We start from the raw sequence: 18,998 nt of genomic DNA, 5'->3' as shown, positions 1-18,998 counted from the left end.
TAAGGTTTGTCAGAGTTGTACTAAAGACTACAATTGTGTAAAATTGCCCTTGGCTCAATACTGCCTCACTCACCTAATCCTTAAATGATGGCTTCAGTCCATCCATTATATAGGCCCATGAAACTGGTCATTACATTTTCTTACTCAAAAGGGTCTAAGCAACAATTTCCTCTCAAGTTGTAACGAGGTTCAGTCCTCTCCCAGAGAAGCAAAATAAGAACGATTTTTTTGTGAATTGCCCTTCATAGCGTTAAAAATAGACACTATAGTTATCTTTTATATATTTACCATTATATGATAAGCAGAACTTTACATGTTATGGTTAAACGTAAACATGCAAAATGAACCAACCCAAAGTGCCCACACTCACAACTCAAGAGTATTTTGAGTTGCGGAAAGTCTGAGTTGGCTTCACTCTTTGTCAAATTATTGATACCACGATTGGCCCGTCCCCAACGTACTCCCACAATCTCACATGCCATCTGCAGGATCGGTGCTGAACTCTCCCACGTTCAATAAAGCCCTAAGATTCTGCTTCCCTTGGAAATGTATCATAATGCAGAAGTATGAATATCCCCATAAAGCCTCACAATTCCTCCGATCTGTAATTTGTTCCACAGGAGGCAATGGTCCAGAAAAACCTTAACCACACCACCACGTGGAACACATAAAGCTGGAACAGCACAATAAATAAAGCTTGCCAATATGACTTTCCTAATGGGTTGATGTTGGGATAATATTATGAAAACTGGTGGAAAAAGATCATTAGTGAAAGTGTTTTCACTGAGTTTACTGACCTCTTAGGAGGCCAGGGGACTCTTACACAAGCAACCTTACTTCAGCCACCAGCACCAAACCAAACAACAGCTTCCAACTAATGCCTTTGCTGACTGACAGCCTTTTTCATTTCCTCCCATCTTACTTTTGTAGCAATGCCCCATGTCCCATCCAATGAAAGATAAAATGTGTTAATATATAACATAGATAATATCTATCTTTGTGTTCTTTATTTGAGATATACTGTATGATAATATGACTTGCCCATACTGGAGGAGATATAACGTGCACACTTACTGTAGTGATGGTATGGTATGTCCAGCATTTTTTTAAGTATTCATTCAGTGAATGAATGAAATAACTGAGCGAGTAGTGTGGATGTCAACATTGACAATGAAAAGCTTTCAAGCTAACGTTTGTGCTTTTGTGGCTCCTTGTCAAACCTATTGGTGAGGAATGTAATGTTCACCATGCATCCTCTAATGCAACAATGTTGTTTGTCTTTGCTTTTCTTGCATGCTTCACGTCATCCGTCAAGTCCGCTTGCCAGATCCCATGAAAATAAGCCATTCGGGAAAGAAAGTGAAACCATTACTCCCATCTCCAAACCTCAGCGTTCAATGAGTCTGTTGCAAACCATCAAGCACCAAACTCCATCCCATCTGGCATGTTCTGATATGCTCTGGCACTGCCGTAGTTAAACGTTTTGTCCCCATTTGCTGCTCTCCACCACAATAGTTTAACTGGATTGTCAAGTCCAAATGTTGTAAAATTTACATTTGTTAATCAAACTTGTAAGATACCCAGCATCAAATAGACTTGTGTATCAGTATGCATGTATGTATGCATGCATGTCCATCCAATTCCATATACAAGTCCACACCCAGTTGGTAATAAGGAAACCAATGGATGGAATGGACAATTCACTTCATGAAAATCACCCACAACAGATGATGACTTTTGTGTACACCTGTGCTCCAGCCACATCTCAGTTCTCCCAATGATGTCCTTCAGATGCCGTAGGTTGTGTATAGTTTAGTTTTTTCACTGGGCCATTCTAGAGACCTTTCTCTGTCCCACGCCGATGCAAAATAAAGAAATGGGAACGGGAACGTTGGCTCACCATGATAACTGTTTTGGCGGAGCTGTGGCTATAGCGCAGGCTGTGGTAGGCCAGCAGGCCCAGCAGGCCGTAGAAGGCCAGGGTGGCCAGGTTGCGGGCGTCTAGGAAGGACTCCACCAGGGGGATGGTGCCCATGGTCCAGTCGCAGCAGAGCTCCGAGGGGTTGAGGAGGAGCCACGCGTTGACGGGCAGGAGGTAGTTGAACGTCAGCTGTTTGGTGGGCGCCGGGCTGACTGCCGCCGGGTTATCGAATCTACAGAGGAGAGGATTTGGGGGGGGGGGGGGGGGGGGGGGGGGAGGCAACAGTCAAAACAACAGCGATTGTGGGTGCAAGACTCCTGAGATAACGAGACCTTGACCTCAATTGGAATCAGCTGAAAAATGTGAAAGGCAAACTGAGCTGTAAAACATATCCAGAGTGAAACGACAAACAAATATGCAAAAAAATATAAACGTCTCAACTCTGAGGAACTCGGAATATAATTTTGAGAGCAGGTATAAATTGTTTTACCGCGATAAGGAGTTGACCGCAGTAAACTCATCCATAAACAGGAATCCCATAGGGGTTGAACATACATCTGACGCCAGCATCCAAGAGGAGCAAAGCCTCTTAAGCACTCTATGCAGCATTCCAAGGATTGGCGCTGAACATCAGATGCTGAACAGCTCAGATATTTCCTGAGAGCTAAGCTGCTCTGTTTGGTAAACCCACCACAGACTAAACAGTTCTGGGCCCACCATGTCAAAGACAGACCCCCCCCCCCCCTCTTCACGTCTTCCCGCCAAGACCAATCACTGCTCCGGGTCATTGTTATGGCTCAACCAGTGCTTTCTTTTTAATCATCCTAATTCTGCGATACAATCTGGAGACAGCCCATCATAACTGCAGGCAGATTAGGAGCATCTCGGCCAACCTCGTGTCATTTGATCTTTGAGATCCAGTGTCTTTGGGTTTCACTGCGGGGATAAAGTACATTTGATTTGTCTATGCTATAGGATTAACAATAGTTTGTGTTTGTGTTTCCGTCTTGTAGGAGCAGGACTGCTGTACGTAAACAGAGGGTTCCCTGGTTTCTTAGAGGATAAGAAATGCACAAATTTCACATTTGATATTTATCTTTGGGCAATGTGTTTTAAAGCAAAAATACTAAATGGATAATTTCAGGATAAAAAGTATAAAATTAAATATATTATAGAATATTTATATCAGTCTTTACTAGGAGATCTTTAACATTTCCTGTTGGATCGAAGCCAATGTAGACAGAAGAGGTTTCGTCTAGTGTTTCCACCAAAACGACACAGAGGTTAAAGGGAAGGCGAGGAGAGCTTTCACTAAAGCAAGTCTGTTTAAAGACGTTACATAAACCATTGCATAATTTGCGTTGAGAACCGAGGCAAAACTCATACAATGTGTTTAGATAACCCCCGTGGTCCAGTGATGATAAAAACGATGTCCGTTTGGTTTGGAACTCATCGTCAGTGGTCTCGCGCACATAAAACACACAGCAGCTGTGTTGTGTTCTGCTTTTGTCTCGTTTGTTCGTAGGAAGCTCATCAAGACACGAATAAACGGACCACATATACACACGCTTCTCCAACACTCGCAGCGTTTTGCAATCATTGTGACATTCACCCGTTCACACACACACACTCACACACCGTCTGCGGTGTCAACCGTGCGAGGCGACAGCCGGCTCGTCGGGAGCGGTATGGGCAAGGTGTCTTGACCAGGGACACCTCGAAACACCTCGATAACCGCCCTCCATCCTGAACCACTGCCAGCGGTAGGCCTTGATTTGAAAAAATCTACATTGTAAGAGGAGCGGTAGCCGTTTGAGGTTCGGGGAATAATCACTGAACTCAGCTCGCACTAAAACCATCTTGGCAATATTGACATGACGGTTAAGAGCTCAGGATAATTTTCACTTGATGTGTCAAGTCATTTTATTTTTATAGCCGATAACCACAGTTAGTTTTAAAGGGCTTCCTAGGCCACATTATACAACACGCACTCACCCTGAGCCCTCGGAAAGGAAAGGAAAGCCTTTAGGCACCCTGATTGTGAACAGAGCCAGTGTTTATTATGGAGGAACAGACCTTCTAAACCAACGAGCCTCGGAGAGATGGATGATGGGGACCCTGAAGAGCTGAAATCAGACCCCATGACACGAGTCTCTCCTTTTAATTTTCAGAATCCCGAGTCATGACATAAACATACGGTCTGAAGCAGACACTGCTATGCAAAGCAAATGACAGGGACTTTAGATGCACGATAATAACGAGCCAGTAGGGGTTACTACCGAGTGCCCAACGGTAGTCAGCATGTGCGTCAGTTTTGGATGGGTCGGTTCACCACACCGCACGGCGCGCGGTGACCCGCTCCGCATACCACCACAAAGAAGGCGCGCGTGTCGACGGCGGGACCCACCTGGTGAAGACGGGGAGCTGGGACTGGATGACCTGGACGCGGACGATCACCAGCAGCAGGGTGCTGATCACGAGGACCATGAGCTTGAGGAGAGTCTGCAGGACAGTGTAGGGGAAGCAGGCTTTATCCCGAAGCACCTGGAGGAAGGTGTCCCCCAGCATGGGCAACGTGAACTGTGTGGAGAGAGAGAGGGTGGACATTTATGGATTGCAAAAGGAAACTTGTTGCAGATGTGGGTTAGTTAGTTAGTTAGTTAGTTTGAGCAGAACACAATCTTTAAGCTATGTACCATTCTACAATATATTAACGCATTTTGTCGTCACAACTTGAATGGCGGGCCGGTCCATCATTGGCGCTGATCCAATGAAAGTATGGCGAGTGTTTCCCACGGACAGAAAGCAATGTTAGCGCTTATAAACGTTGAGTGCATAAGGGCTAACATTATCTTTTCTGAGTCCCGCTGCTTCGGGTTTTCCTTTGATAGGCGCTTTGAGAGGAGGAGTGGGTGAATCAGCTGTTTATAAGTGTACCCGCAACCCACTGGCATGAATGCGCGCTTGTCTCTGTGCGCGCGTGTTTGTGTGCGTATGCCCGTGTGAACGAGAATGTCAGGGAGAAAGAGTGCTATGAGGAGATGAATGAACGGAACAATATTTATATTTAAGAATGGCATTTCTTTTTTTTTTTTTAAAGAAGCGGATTCAATTTGTGGCGCGCTGTGTTTTTTTAAGCCTTGTGATCTTCTCATGCATACGCAAGCAAGCACCACTTTAGCTCTCGCTCCCTTTCCACAGAAGTGGCCTGGGGAGATAGCATCTGCAAACAAATTATAAAAAAAATGTAAGACGCAAGTGAACCGCTTGACAGGTGTCTCTCTGGGGGAGTTTAAATGTTTGGTTGATAAATTCACAACCCCAACTCATAAAAATAATCTAAACACATTCCAATACATTTATCATATATTTAACTAGGAAGGTGTTCTTTGAGGCTGACATGACACTCAATCACTTCAAGTCAGGCAAGTAATTGTCTTCTATTTTTAACGTCTGCTATTTGAACTCTGCCTTCTCTGGAAATATGAAATCATCAAAAGAGGGAGCGGGCACTGATAGGGAAGGGGTTTATCATTGAGGCTGATCTGGACTTTTGATGATTTCATATTTCCAGAGAAGGCAGAGTTCAAATAGCAGACGTTAAAAATAGAAGACAATTACTTGCCTGACTTGAAGTAATTGAGTGTCATGTCAGCCTCAAAGAACACCTTCCTAGTTAAATATATGATAAATGTATTGGAATGTGTTTAGACTCTTTCTATGAGTTGGGGTTGTGAATGTATCAACCAAACATTTAAACTCCCCCAACGAGACACCTGTTAAGCGGTTCACTTGCGTCTTGCATTTTTTAACCCTTTGTTTGCAGATGCTATCTCCCCACGACCACTTCTGCGGAAAGGGAGCGAGAGCTATAGTTTCAGGATATTCATGAGAAGATCACAAGACTTAAAAATACACAGAAAACACAGAGCGCCATCATCATTGATGATATGAAATCATCAAAAGAGGGAACGGGCACTGATAGGGAAGCGTTTATCATTGAGCCTGATCTGAACTTTTGTATTGAGATGTAAATTCATATCTGTAACAAACAGACATGAACGGCGTACAGCTGTAGTGTCCCAGAATGACCTCCGACCCTAGGCTCAACCCGATGGGGGATTGAGGGGAGACCACAGGGTTTAACCTGTCCTAAAATGTATTCCTCTATTTGATGGGGGCTGAGCACTTCAATGAGCGCACTTCAATCAGTAAGAAAATGCAATTTATAAGTTCAGCAAAAATACAGATTTACATCCATCGTCCCTAGGCAGGGAACAAAATCGGGAACATTTACATTACATTTAGGGCATTTAACCGATGCTTTTATCCAAATCGACTTACAATGTCTGGCACCTAATGTATGCACTTAATGTATTAAAAAACTTTGCACAAACTCTGCAGGCCAGGGCAATTCCTGACTTACTGAAGTGTAACACACACACACACACATCGCACTTTGTTGCCCGTTAGTTCAGTGAATTTACAACCGACCTAGTTTTGAGGACATTTTAGCGACCACATATTGTGTTGTGTATTCCCGACAAAGCCTCAGACTAGTACACAGAATTATGTATTATGTATGTCCACACACACACATACACGCACGCACACACACACACACACCTCATATTTTATTTGTACATCTTTAATGCAAGTGACATCGTTACTTTTGTCCACCGAGGAATTTGTCCTTCTAAAAAAAGGCCCCGTTTCACATGAGCACATCAATAATAGAAAAGTCGACATGGTGCGTGTGTGCTCGTGTAGGTTAACGGAGATTACAAGTTTGGACCAGGTGTGCAGGGGTGCTGCTGCAGTAGCAGTGGGGGGTTCTGGGCCGCACCCGTGTCAGGAGCCTTACCCCCTGGGCGACGAAGACCTCGTGGACACAGCAGATGCCCACCACGGTGATGCCCTGCTCCTTGCACAGGGTCGCCGCAGACACCAGGACCACCGTCACGCCGATCGGGGTCCACACTGCGGGACATGAAGGACAAACGCAGTGTCAGTGGGCAGGATACAACCCGCAGCTGGGCCTCATGGGAGTTTGATTCGTGAAACTGGACCGGCACACTATCCCCCCATCTCAGACTATGACCCATTGAGACGCACGCACGCACGCACGCACGCACGCACGCACGCACACGCACACACACACACACACACACACACACACACACACACACACACACACACACACACACACACACACCTCCTCGTCTCGCGAATTGTCTTTTTATTGCACTTTCTGCACTACATATTTATCTTATTAGTATATTTTTTAGAATATGGACCTTTTTACTCTGTGGACTGTTTACTATTATGTGCTATTTTTAGTTTAAAAATAATTGACTGGGTGGACCGTACAAGAATTCCAATGCCCCTGTGCACCTGTACTTGATTCTGTTTAGCCCAGGAGAAGCAAAGTGTTTGAATGGTAGTTTCAGGTTTTGATGTGACGCACGCACATCACAGTGAGACACGTTTATACACCTAGATGTGTCCCAGAAAAGGCAATGATGCTGAAGTGACTTGACTACTCTGCTTTATTCATTGAAAAGCATTTCCATCAGCTGACTAGTGGTAATAAAGAAACTGTCATTGGCGTGTTTTTTAGGTAGCAAAATTCCTGTGGCTGACTAATTATATTTTACAACATAATGAACATGGTAATCTCAATTAACCTACACAAGCATTATTTTAACTGAACCCGGAGGTTAACGATGATTGATGTCAACCAATCAATGATGACTTGCATACCGATGGTAAGAATCGGATGAATAAACGATATGGAAACCGCGACAACGTTCCTTACGAAGGCTTCCATTTTACAAGTTTGTAACCTGGAGGGTAACATACAGTATAAAAACAAAGAAGGCTTAGCCCTCGTGCCAGCGATGAAAGTGGCATTTACTTCCGCTGTGATGCACCGTAGGTGCGTGACGGACCAATGCACGGCCACGCGGTTTGCGGTCACCCTTGGTTCCGAAGCGTTGTCATGGACGCGCAGCTCGGGCACTACGCCTGCAGAGCTTCCACTTCTCAGAGGTGCGTGACAAGCAGCCAGTCACGGTATGAATGCCGAACGAATGCCAGGATTGCGCTCTGACTTACACGCGCAGTTCAAACACATGAATACACCCCCACATCTTCATCACAGGGAAATCGCCCATCAGGCGGGCCCTCTCCCTCCCTCCCTCCCTCCCTCCCTCCCTCCCCCTCCCTCTCTCTCCCTCTCTCTCCCTCCCTCTCTCTCCTCCCCCCCCCCCCCCCCCTCTCTCCCTCTCTCTCCCTCCCTCTCTCTCCTCCCCCCCCAGCCAACACATACAAATAAAGCACATGTAATGTCAGAATCTTTTGATCTGGCGGTCTGAGGTTCAAGTACAGTGTCTTGTACAGTAGAGACGGACGTGACAGCGTTTTGGAAGCTCAGGGGCGTTGGAATGTTACTTATTGTGTTATTTTGGTCATGGTTTAGCCAATAATCATGAGATTATTGTTCATTATAAGGATACATTGTGGTTCTGCATTTCTTACTTCAAGATGTGGCAGTATATTTCCGTGTTCGGATATTACACTACTAAAACTCTCTCGAGTCTTATAAATATGGCTAACAAAATAGCCCATGATGCATTGTGATGTACAAAACCCTGTTGATATTGCATAACTCACCTATGGAGTTGTCCCTGCCAGTAGACCTGGTGTACGCCAGAAACGCAGCCAGGAGGAAGATGGAAGACAGCAGTTCAGCCCTGCCAACCACACCTGCGACCTGATACAACAAAACAGCATTAGAATTTGCTGCAGCGCAGGCATCAAATTAATGGTGTTGAAAGATGTTGGAATGGAAATGCCAAGGAGAAAACATCACACAGATTAAGGGGGGGGGGGCCTGGACTAAGATTTTGCATGGTCAGCGTCGCAGACTAGGCTCAACGATGCCTAGTCTGTGACTCTCAGCGTATTCAACAAATGTGGCTCCATTTAATTCAGCAGAACATAGAAAATGCACTGGTGAGCCCTGAGGGAGAGAAACCTTTCCACCAGTGCAAGTGTGGGATGAAATGAGGCTGTGGACAGTTTGCATTAGACGTTTGTTTCCCTTCTTAAATGGTGTAACCTACCAAATGGCTTGGAAAGGAGAACGATTAGCAGGTGCCAATAAACAAAGTGGCTATCAACCAAACAAAAGGGGCTTTTATTGAAGGCAACACACAGTCACAGAGAAAATTGAGTGCCAATCCAACCCATGATCCCTACAAAAAAAACATTGCAAGAAGCGTGCAGGCTTTTGCTTCTAGGAGCCAAGCCATGCTGTGGTATCCCTCACGGAGCTATTCCATCCTCCCAAAGGAATGTCGGGCTGTAACACATGCACAATGTACCCAACATGATCGATTACACTATTAAGGACGACGTGGTGTTAATGTCTTCGAATTGTCAAAAAGAGATTCAAACACAATTAGACACATCTGTTTTAAAGCCTGTAGCATAGAATAAGATATTTTTGTCATGCACAAAGGAATGCCATTGAGTATTTAAATAATTTTCCTGTATCCAAGAATCTCGACTACACAATATATTTGAGGCTAAAACATCCTCACATATTACTAACAGTTCTGGAATCTTTGGTAACTGCAGGCCATGTGTTGAGGTCCCAAGTTCAAAGGAATATCTGAATAGACTTTGGAGGAGGGCAGCAGTGTGTGTGTGTGTGTGTGTGTGTGTGTGTGTGTGTGTGTGTGTGTGTGTGTGTGTGTGTGTGTGTGTGTGTGTGTGTGTGTGTGTGTGTGTGTGTGTGTGTGTGTGTGTGTGTGTGTGTGGTTCAGGTTATAAATCAGACAGTCCTGGGAGCTGCACGAGAAACTCCCGATTACAGACTTGTGTCAGACAAAAGCTTTTATGGCACCATAAACGATGACTGCCTCCTTGTGGAAGAGGCTGTGGTGATGGTTTCTTTCCTCTTCCTCCCTCCCTCCCTCTCCTATCATCTGCCCGAGTCACAGCTCGCTGGTGAGATACTGCACCTCATTGCAGAGCTTATTGTTTGATCTATACTTAATTTTTTTCACAATGCACAGATCAAAAGGGAAAGTTGCATATTTGTATTCTTCACAAAGATGTAGCCCTTATTCTGAGGGGGTTAAGGTTTGACTACGCAGAGCAAGTGATATTGGCGAAATAATAAATATTTGGATCACGCTTGACACATACACAAACACAGGTAAAGCTGTTTAAACATGGTTTGCTCGATTATTTGGTTGACCCACGAAACACCAAGCTATTTTCCAGATGTTAAGGAGAGATGGTCAGTTCATGACCATTTGGTTGCAGGGAGACACTATTCAGTATTTTGTTTTGTCTCCATTCATAAAAGGGAGACAGAAAAATGAAAGAGGTTCATGGGTTGTCAGGGTACACAGAAAGGCTTTGTTCGTAATAATCATGAAGAGAGCTCCAATGCTCCGGGCAGAACATGATAAACAAATGCTCTGTTGAAACAGAGATTCCAGACACAGATAAGATAAAGGCCATTGGCTGGGACGTCTTTCAGCTAAATCTATGAACTCTTTCTGAATATGGGAAATCCATCAAATGATGAACTACAGTATGCAACGCCACAAGACAATTAATTTACTGAAATCCCCAAAACACCCCCTGTGCTTTGCAAAAACAAAATGTAACATTTGACTGTGAATTGAATGGTACAATAAGTAACATTGACACTGAGCGTTTAAAACAGGTACTGCAGTCCAAATGCACAATATTGGTTGGAGTGGTCTCCCCCCAGGCCCCTCCTATCAAGACTCGAAGTTCACTCGCGTTGCCAGGTTGAGGTCTCTGAACGAACACAGGCGCAAGACGAGCCGAGTGCAACAGCATTCTCTGAAACGAGCGCCATTCTTCAATCTTGACAATGACAAGTGACGAAGAGTCCTACATTGTAAATTGGTTCAGCATGCCTTGCAATTTATTTATTGTTTGCAAATGATGTATCAGCTCACGTGGCATCCATTTTTAAGATCTGTCTCTAAGGCTCTAAGCTGCCTCCATCTTTCAAATGCAATGCCAAGATTCACCCTGTTGTAGCACGGCTCTGGTCTGGCTTTTTTAGGAGACAAGGAGGCTTTTTAGGTCGGCTAGAATCTAGTACAATCTCGGTGGATCCAGTTTTTTTGCTCACTTTCATGGCTGCAGCATGCTGCGTGTGTGCCAATGTGTGTTCTATCTGGCAATACAGGGTATTGGAGAAACGTCGATCTTAACACACTGGCCATAACAAAGACAGCCATTCCATCCACGGAACGGAGAGTTCAACAACATAATGGCTTTAGCATCGTTGTCGGAGAAGCCAGTATTTTGATTAATCAAGTTCCCTCAATCAATGGTGACTTATGATGGCTTCAGTAAAGTATTTTTGTTACATATTGTACCTTCAGTTGAATAGAACTCTACATTATGTTCCAACTGAGGAAATTAGCCCAGGAAACACAACTGGATTTGACAGGTTTCGGACTTGACACATGACTGAATTACAATTTGATCGTTCCAAGTACAATTGATACGTCAACAACCTTGAGATGGAGTATTTCGATCTTGGTAACCGCAGGCACTTTTTTCATTTTCATCAAAAATGTTCAAATGTAACCTTTAAAATCAAAAAAGTAAAAAAGTAAACTGCCCTGCCATGACCAACCCTTGCTATACAGATTCCTACATTGTTTTGATCAGGTTTATAGATACAAAAGCCTTGCCCATGTTTCAGTCGAGCGTTTAAAGGCATCAACAGTGAACTGAATCCCAGTCACACCTACTTTCAGTGTCCCTGCTATAATCTAAATCATTCACTGGCGCCATTTAGCACAAATACAAGTCATGCTGGTTTAATCACAGCCGGAGAGGCTGTGACTCAATCATCTTGGCACCATCATCATCTTGAGATATTTGCGGATATCCCTGTGACACAGATTCAACTTTATTAATCCCCCGTAGGAGAAATCCGTTGTCAATTATGAACTATAACGATCATCAGAACTATGTAAGAAATGGTTGAGTTTTAGTTCTGCGGTAAGAGATGGTTAACGAGCCGGAAGAAATACAGGGGGACAAAACAGACTCACAGCTTCTGTGTGGATGGGGTGCACGGCAAACAGCAGCGCCGCTACCAGGCTGGACGTCCTGTCCAGGAAGGTGCGACACACGCGCAGGAACAGCACACACACCACAGCGTGCAGCACCACGTTGAGCAGGTGGTAGGAGGGAGCGCTCAGCTCGCTGAGCAGGTAGTTCAGCCGAAAGGTGAGCACTGTCAGCGGGCGGTAGGATTTATGGCTCCGCTCCTGAGGTATGGTACAGGTACAGAGTTGTTGTGGATTAGTGTTACAGAGTCCCGATTTTAAAACCAGTAGCAAGGCTTATTCCTCATCATAAGCCAATGGAGTTTACCCACATTTGCATGATGGTCAAACATATACAACTCCAGCTTAATAGTTGGTACAGTCCTGGGAGTGCAACCAGGGGGATCTATCCCCTATATATCGGGTTGGACCCTTCCACTTCTTATGTCACCAATTGATGGATTTTAAAACGGCCTGTAGTAATGAATAAACCACCCCACACCAAAGTGGTATAATAGGGGAGCCTTTAAAAAAGTTGGGAGGATTTACTGTAGAGCAAGTGAGCCCTGTGAGAACATCGACCCATCACATTCGGGGTTCCGTCTCACCTCGGCCATGGGGGTGCCCCAGAAGTCGTTCTGGAACAGGTTTCGGAGAGGGGTGGCTGGCCGCAAGTCCTTGTTGTCCAGGATGGCAGACACATCGTCAAACACGAAGCCGCACCACAGAGTGTTCCAGTAGCATCCTACCACCAGCGCTGAGAGAAGGAGGACCTCCTTCCAAGAGACGACCGCCATCGCAGACTGAAGACCTCATCTACCACTGTCGGGAGGAGAAACGCTTACTAGATGTGGCGTTTAACAATATACGTACAACAGACTGATATTGAGAGTTGCTCCCAAACTTGGCTACGCGCTTCAATGTAGTGATATTATTGACCAGTATTGGTATTCCGGTATATATTGAATACATAGCTCTGCTCAACTTTAAAATAATCTCCATGTCATTTATATCTCCCATGATACTAGATTGAGTTGGATATTGCAAAATGACACGTTTAGTAATGAAACCTTAATTAACAAAAGAGACTAACTTCAACCACCTACCTGTATTAGAAACCAGAACCCACTCACACCATCCAACAAGTATTAGAAACCAGAACACACTCCTACCACTAATATTAGGAGCCTGAACCCACTCCCATACAAGTATTAGAAACCAGAACACACTCCTACCACTAGTATTAGAAACCGGAACCCACTCCCACCCACCTAAGTACTAGCATTAGAAATCCAGGACCCATTCACACCATCCTATTAGTATTAGGAACCAGAACCCCGTCACACCATCCAACTAGTATTAGAAACCCCAACCCACTCACACCCAAAAACTAGTATTAGAAACCAGAACCCACCAACTATAAGTACAATAATCCAGAACCACTCCCACCCATTAGAAACCATATCCCAAAGGGAGTAACCGACCGTAGACTATTGACATAAACGTCACACCTAGCGGGCGTCGTTTACTTAGACGGACACAGTAATCTTGTATTGACGCTAGATATAAAATCAAACTCCAAAACGTGATCAGATGTACATTGGTCAGCAAGCTAACGGCGGCATAACGGCACTTTTAGCATGTGAGGTAAAGTCAAGCCATAACATATTCAGTATGAACGCTTGCCTTTTGCAGTCGCTTTCAATTTGAGATTATACAATGAATGAACTAAAAGCGTTATGAAAGACAAGTAGTTCAACGAAACATGCGATGAGAGACGTACGTTAATCACAATTCAGCACTCAACATTCCAGTGTGTAGGGTACAGCTAGCGGTGCAGCTAACAACTTCCGGTGTAGATTGCAGAGTACCCTACACTATGGGCATTGCTCAATACCAATGCCCTTGTTTGATTAGTGACCTATTCAAATGTCTCTATTATAATTAAAATATGTTTAAAAAAAAAAAAAGATTGAAGGTACGTTGCAAACGTGTAATTATTATATTACTGAACGTGTTCAATAAATGAAGGCGTTTGTTTGGTTTTCACCCCATTTTCACGACGGCCGTAAAGTGATGACGGTCGAACTGCTTAACGTTTGTTGTCAACCGTAACCTAGCAGCATGCCAGCCATGGATGTCAGCAAGCCGCCGTTTGACCATGGAAGTTCGCGTATTGTGCTATCTGTGAATTGCACTGCTACGATATAGAATTCCGGGATACTTATAGCTGGATTAAAAAACGCAACGATCGTTCCCCTCATCTGGTGGGAGAGAACCGCAGCGTCTGTGGCGCTGAAACAAGTCAGATAGCAATGTGTGTGTTAACGCTGTGGGCTTTAACAAGTTAATGTTAGACCAAGATCACTGTCTCACTGTCTAACATCAACAAGTAGCGTCTCATCTAATGTAACTCATATTTAACATTACAATAGCGCGGGAATTTGGCCCCCTTCACAAACATCCCACTGTCAAGATGCCTGCTGTTCTTGACTGGAAGCGAGTGATGAGGGCAGACCCTGAGACTCTTCCGGAGGGGGAAGAAACAGAGTCAGACACGCTCTTCGATATGCTGTTGATGGTAATGCAAATAACAATCCAATCTTCGTGCGTTAAGACAGTTAAAATGCTGACGGTGCACTCATAGGCCTAACTTACCCAATTAATTATCCAAATCAATCCTAAGCTAAATTGTGTTTATCCCCTATTCGGATCATTTCCTTTCGCGCAAGAAGGGTTTCACATTTACTAGATGTAGCTTTTCAAAACTGAAAAAAGTAGGATTCTGAATATATATATATATGAATGAATATATAATTAATGAATGAATGAATACATATGAATATACTAATGCAGCTGTGTCCTGTCATATGATGAATATTCTTGGTTGAGAGAACACATAGTTGTTGTATTGATGTAGTCATACCCATGCAGGTGGATGGCCACGAGCTGAAGGACAACTCCCCAGAGCGGATGGTCCAGCTCTTTAGAGTATCTCAGGCCCTGCTAAAGGTCTGTGTCTTCCAGTGTCCCTCTTCTGTCTGACCTATCCCCAAATGTGTTCCAATGCTCCATAATATGCTATGTTACAGGGTCCCTTTCACAGGGTGATCCCATTTCATGTTTCAGCTTCTGTCCAGGCTCGGATGAGGTCTTTGATGATGTGTTGTGTTGCGCATTTTCTGCATGGTTGTTCTTATCTTAGCTAGATCGTCCATTTGTTTAGCCGTGTGGAAACACACACATCGACCCACCAAAAACCTTTTCTCATTTTGAGAACTAGAATGATGCCAACTTCAGACAGAGTATGCATATATCAGCCTATAAAAGTGGAAGAGACCCGCCATATTTGAAGTCAAATTAGCATTGATTGTTTTTTGAGGATTTCAACATTGTTTTTACCTGGTTAAACAAAGTCTGCTGGGATACAATTTAAAGTGTGCTTTCTACCTTAATGTTTTTGAAGGAATCGATTCCATATTTTGGTTGTAGACTACTAATTTGCTAAATTTGGTTACTCTAACCTCCATGCCTTTTTATTGAGTTTGTTCTCACTCTTGTTCTCAGAAGAAGGACAGAGAACTTGTGCTTGCTTACGATCTCATCGACAAAACCGGTTCAGAACAAGCTAAAACTGGCAAGTCTCCATTCTTTACAACAAATATATCTTCTCGTTTCATCAACAACACAAATAATGTTTTGTTATTCTCTTGTAGAAAATGACTTGCTTGGCAAGATTGGGAAGTTGGAACAGGACCTTGAGGTAGGACTATTTTTTTTTCATTCATAACCTACGGCTATGTCACACACTTGGTTAATAGTTTTTGGGGTCTCGTACGGTCAAGTTGAACTTTTAAAAACTATTTTTTTTAAAAAAGCTTTAATGGGTTTTGAGCCATAACTGTTAACACGGTTATGTATGTTTTAATTTGGATATCATCGTTTAATCTCTTAATTTTTTCAGACAAAACGGTTGCATTTAATTATAATGTGATGAATACGTCATATATGTCAGGTTATGTTAATGTTTTGAGCCGGATGGAGATAAAGTCAAAGCGTGTAAGCCGTGTATGATTCAGTTAGTAGGCAAGAGAATTTCAGCATCCCAAATAACTCGATAGCATATTTCTATCCACTCTTACGTAGCTAGTGAGAAGGATTTTCAGAGTGTTGATAGGAAGATTTTTGTAAGCAAAGATGGAGGAACGTGTTGGCCAGCATTTTTTATTTTAACTAGTTTAAATATTGCATATTGCAAGTTTAAGATTAGGTTAGGGTTGCGGTTCCCAACAAAAAACACATTTGTCAATTTTCTACTATAGTCACATTTGACAAGCTTACAAAATATGTCAGATAATGATTCTAACACAAAAAATGCACACTTAAATGCCAACATTTAAAAAAATTATGGAAAAAATGCATCAATGGCAGTACTAGCCAGTGGCTATAGAATAGAAAGACACCATTTGTCTCCCGTGAATGAAATGTTTTCCCCACGGTGCTGTCTGCAGAAGACTCTAAGCTCCTTTAAACCTCCCTAATTCCGCTCTTCAGTCGACTTCCGGAGGTGCTTTGCCCTTGGGGTTTTCTTTCACCTTTCAATATTGAAAATATGCGTCAAACCATAACTGTTTCTGAGCTATTTCCCCTGCCCTCAAGGGAAATACAATGGGGAGTTTTCTATCTTTCTGGCCAAGAGCGCATCACTTGCAATCGATAGAGGGAGGGAGGCTTATTCGCGAAAGGGATTGTATGTACCTATCGCTAAAGGATGCCACTTAAGAGGATTAGAGCTAACTCCTTGTGTGCTCGGGGACATTGTTATTCTGGTGTCACAATTCTATTGTTTGCTTTTTGTTTTTTTAGAGAAAGGAAGGAAGGCATTATGTCTTGTGTTTCCATATCTTGAGCACCAAGCACGTTTTGTTAAAGCATGTGCATGCATGAGTTGCAATCAAAACGTTCTGCAAAGGTACATTTGACTGACAAGCTGTCCTGGGATTGGGGTGTTGGGTGACGGGGTGTGTGTGTGTGTGTGTGTATGTGTTGTGTGCGTGTTTTTGTTTGCTGTCCAGATGGCCCAACACTCAACCACCGGCAGAGACACCCGCTTCATGCGAGATGAGCTTAATCAGCTGGAGAATCAGTTGGAGCAGCGGGAGAAGGACTTCTCTCAGCTGCAGAGGGAGATGAGCAAGGAAAAGAAGACCAGCGAGGAGGTGTGTGTGTGTGTGTGTGTGTGTGTGTGTGTGTGTGTGTGTGTGTGTGTTTGCTGGCTGTGAGTGATCCTTATCGCCCTTTGTAGGCTCTCAAAAATACTGTAGTTCATAGTCTAGTGGGGTGCATTAGTAAAATACTTTGCAGGCCATAGTAGATCGGTGGTGGAGGGGCAGAATCATGGACTAGGCTGGGGACTTCAAAAAGCTGCAGAGTAGAAGCCCTCTCTTGCTTGTTAATAACATGCAGCTGCATTCACTTTGAGTCACTCTGAATCTGAGCCTCTGCTCAATAGCTTAACTGCGATGGTGTTATTGTCTCTTGAGAGTGTGCTGTGTCCAAAGCAAAAATCTGGATTTCTTTTTGCATAGTTAATATTGTCTTAGTTGTATAACGCCTGCTATTTGTCAGCTATAAAATGTCCTTATCGTTGAGACGTTGTTCCATAGCCCCCGTGGCTTTGTGTGAGCGCAGAGAAAGATTGGACAGAACATTCCTCGGAAATAGGCTTACTTTGGCAGTCGGCTGCAAGAAAAATCATCTTGCATCCAAAATAACCATCTTTGGAGTTTTCTCAAAGAACGCAGAGCGCTTGCGATACCCACCGGTGACGAGGTGCGCTGCGTTGCCTTGTGTTCCCTCAGCTGGCGGCGCGGGCAGAAGAGGCGGAGGAGAGCTTGAGGAAGCTCCGCAGAGAGGTGCGTGTGTGTTTTCGGAGAACCTTCACATCCATCTCGTCTTTCCCTCACACCAATCAACACTGTTTCAGTCATCAATCCTGTTTATCTCTCCCGGATAGACCCGTCACACTTTCTCCTTCACAAAGGGCCGAGTCTGAAGCCCGTATCGCGTGTGTTTCTTCACAAAGGCTCGCCCTATTTCACCGGCCGTCACTCATGGCATGCTTTCTCCATAACCGTCCTTCTTTTGTTTTGTTCCATGCGTTATTGCCGTAGCTGAAGAAGCTTAAGAAGAAGGTAAGAGACAGAGAGAGGCAGTGTAGAAACGTCCTTTGTTTAGACACTAGTCATTTAAGAGCAACCCATTTTAGAACTACCCAGTTTCAGACCTCCTATTTTAGAACTAGTCATTTTAGAACATCCTATTAATAACTATCCTATTAATAGAAATATATTATTTCTATTAAGGTGAGTGAGGGTTTAAGGGAGCCAAGGTGATCAAAGGGTTTGAATAAAGTTGTTATTGTGGTTTTCCATTTCCCCGCCTTCATACCTACGTGCGTCTTTGTGTCACTTATTCACCTGTGTGTGTGTGTGTGTGTGTGTGTGTGTGTGTGTGTGTGTGTGTGTGTGTGTGTGTGTGTGTGTGTGTGTGTGTGTGTGTGTGTGTGTGTGTGTGTGTGTGTGTGTGTGTGTGTGTGTGTGTGTGTCAGTTATATTCTCATGCGACTGCATTGCATTATTATGTGACCCTGTCGTTCTGTGATGGGTCCCCAGAACGAGCAGGTCCAGCAAGATGTGGACTTCTACCGCCGGGAGCTGGAGCAGAAGGTGGCGGCGGGCCCCGTTGACAAGAGCCAGGAGGCCCAGCGCAAAATCAACACAATCAACCGGGAGTACTGCCAGTGCATGGACGACCTGCAGGTGGGGCACGGCGAGGAATCAAATTTTGATTGCGATTTCGTTTGATTGCGTCAAACGATAACAAAACAGATTTATAATCGAGTTTCGAACATTTTTTCTAGAACTGCTGGATTTACTGTACGTTATTTTAGATTT

At 43.9% G+C, this 18,998-nt stretch overlaps 2 protein-coding genes across 7 annotated transcripts in view; one reads left to right on the top strand and one right to left on the bottom strand.

Moving 5' to 3' along the window:
- tmtc3 (transmembrane O-mannosyltransferase targeting cadherins 3) overlaps positions 1 to 13,983 on the bottom strand; it is a 29,620-nt gene extending 15,637 nt beyond the window's left edge. Inside the window, exons 1-7 of the mRNA XM_060060270.1 lie at positions 13,826 to 13,983; positions 12,651 to 12,864; positions 12,046 to 12,264; positions 8,597 to 8,696; positions 6,786 to 6,901; positions 4,329 to 4,501; positions 1,901 to 2,153 (exon numbers count right to left, since the gene is read on the bottom strand). Coding sequence (XP_059916253.1) covers positions 1,901 to 2,153; positions 4,329 to 4,501; positions 6,786 to 6,901; positions 8,597 to 8,696; positions 12,046 to 12,264; positions 12,651 to 12,839 — 1,050 coding nt within the window. The 5' untranslated portion in view covers positions 12,840 to 12,864; positions 13,826 to 13,983. The remainder of the gene's footprint in view (positions 1 to 1,900; positions 2,154 to 4,328; positions 4,502 to 6,785; positions 6,902 to 8,596; positions 8,697 to 12,045; positions 12,265 to 12,650; positions 12,865 to 13,825) is intronic.
- A 170-nt stretch (positions 13,984 to 14,153) lies between these two features.
- cep290 (centrosomal protein 290) overlaps positions 14,154 to 18,998 on the top strand; it is a 50,717-nt gene continuing 45,872 nt past the window's right edge. For 3 of the 6 annotated variants that reach the window (XM_060060265.1, XM_060060268.1, XM_060060264.1), the window contains exons 1-5: positions 15,722 to 15,805; positions 17,118 to 17,261; positions 17,904 to 17,957; positions 18,216 to 18,236; positions 18,717 to 18,863. In XM_060060265.1, coding sequence (XP_059916248.1) covers positions 15,737 to 15,805; positions 17,118 to 17,261; positions 17,904 to 17,957; positions 18,216 to 18,236; positions 18,717 to 18,863 — 435 coding nt within the window. In that variant the 5' untranslated portion in view covers positions 15,722 to 15,736. Of the gene's footprint in view, positions 14,624 to 14,976; positions 15,055 to 15,609; positions 15,680 to 15,721; positions 15,806 to 17,117; positions 17,262 to 17,903; positions 17,958 to 18,215; positions 18,237 to 18,716; positions 18,864 to 18,998 lie in introns of those variants that run through there. The other 3 variants (XM_060060267.1, XM_060060266.1, XM_060060269.1) reach the window with 2 other exon arrangements.

This window comes from Gadus macrocephalus, chromosome 9 (assembly GCF_031168955.1).
Source record: "Gadus macrocephalus chromosome 9, ASM3116895v1".
NCBI lineage: Eukaryota > Metazoa > Chordata > Actinopteri > Gadiformes > Gadidae > Gadus > Gadus macrocephalus.
The sequence above is the reverse complement of the archived record's forward strand: the minus strand, read 5'-3'. Positions and strand labels throughout refer to the sequence as shown.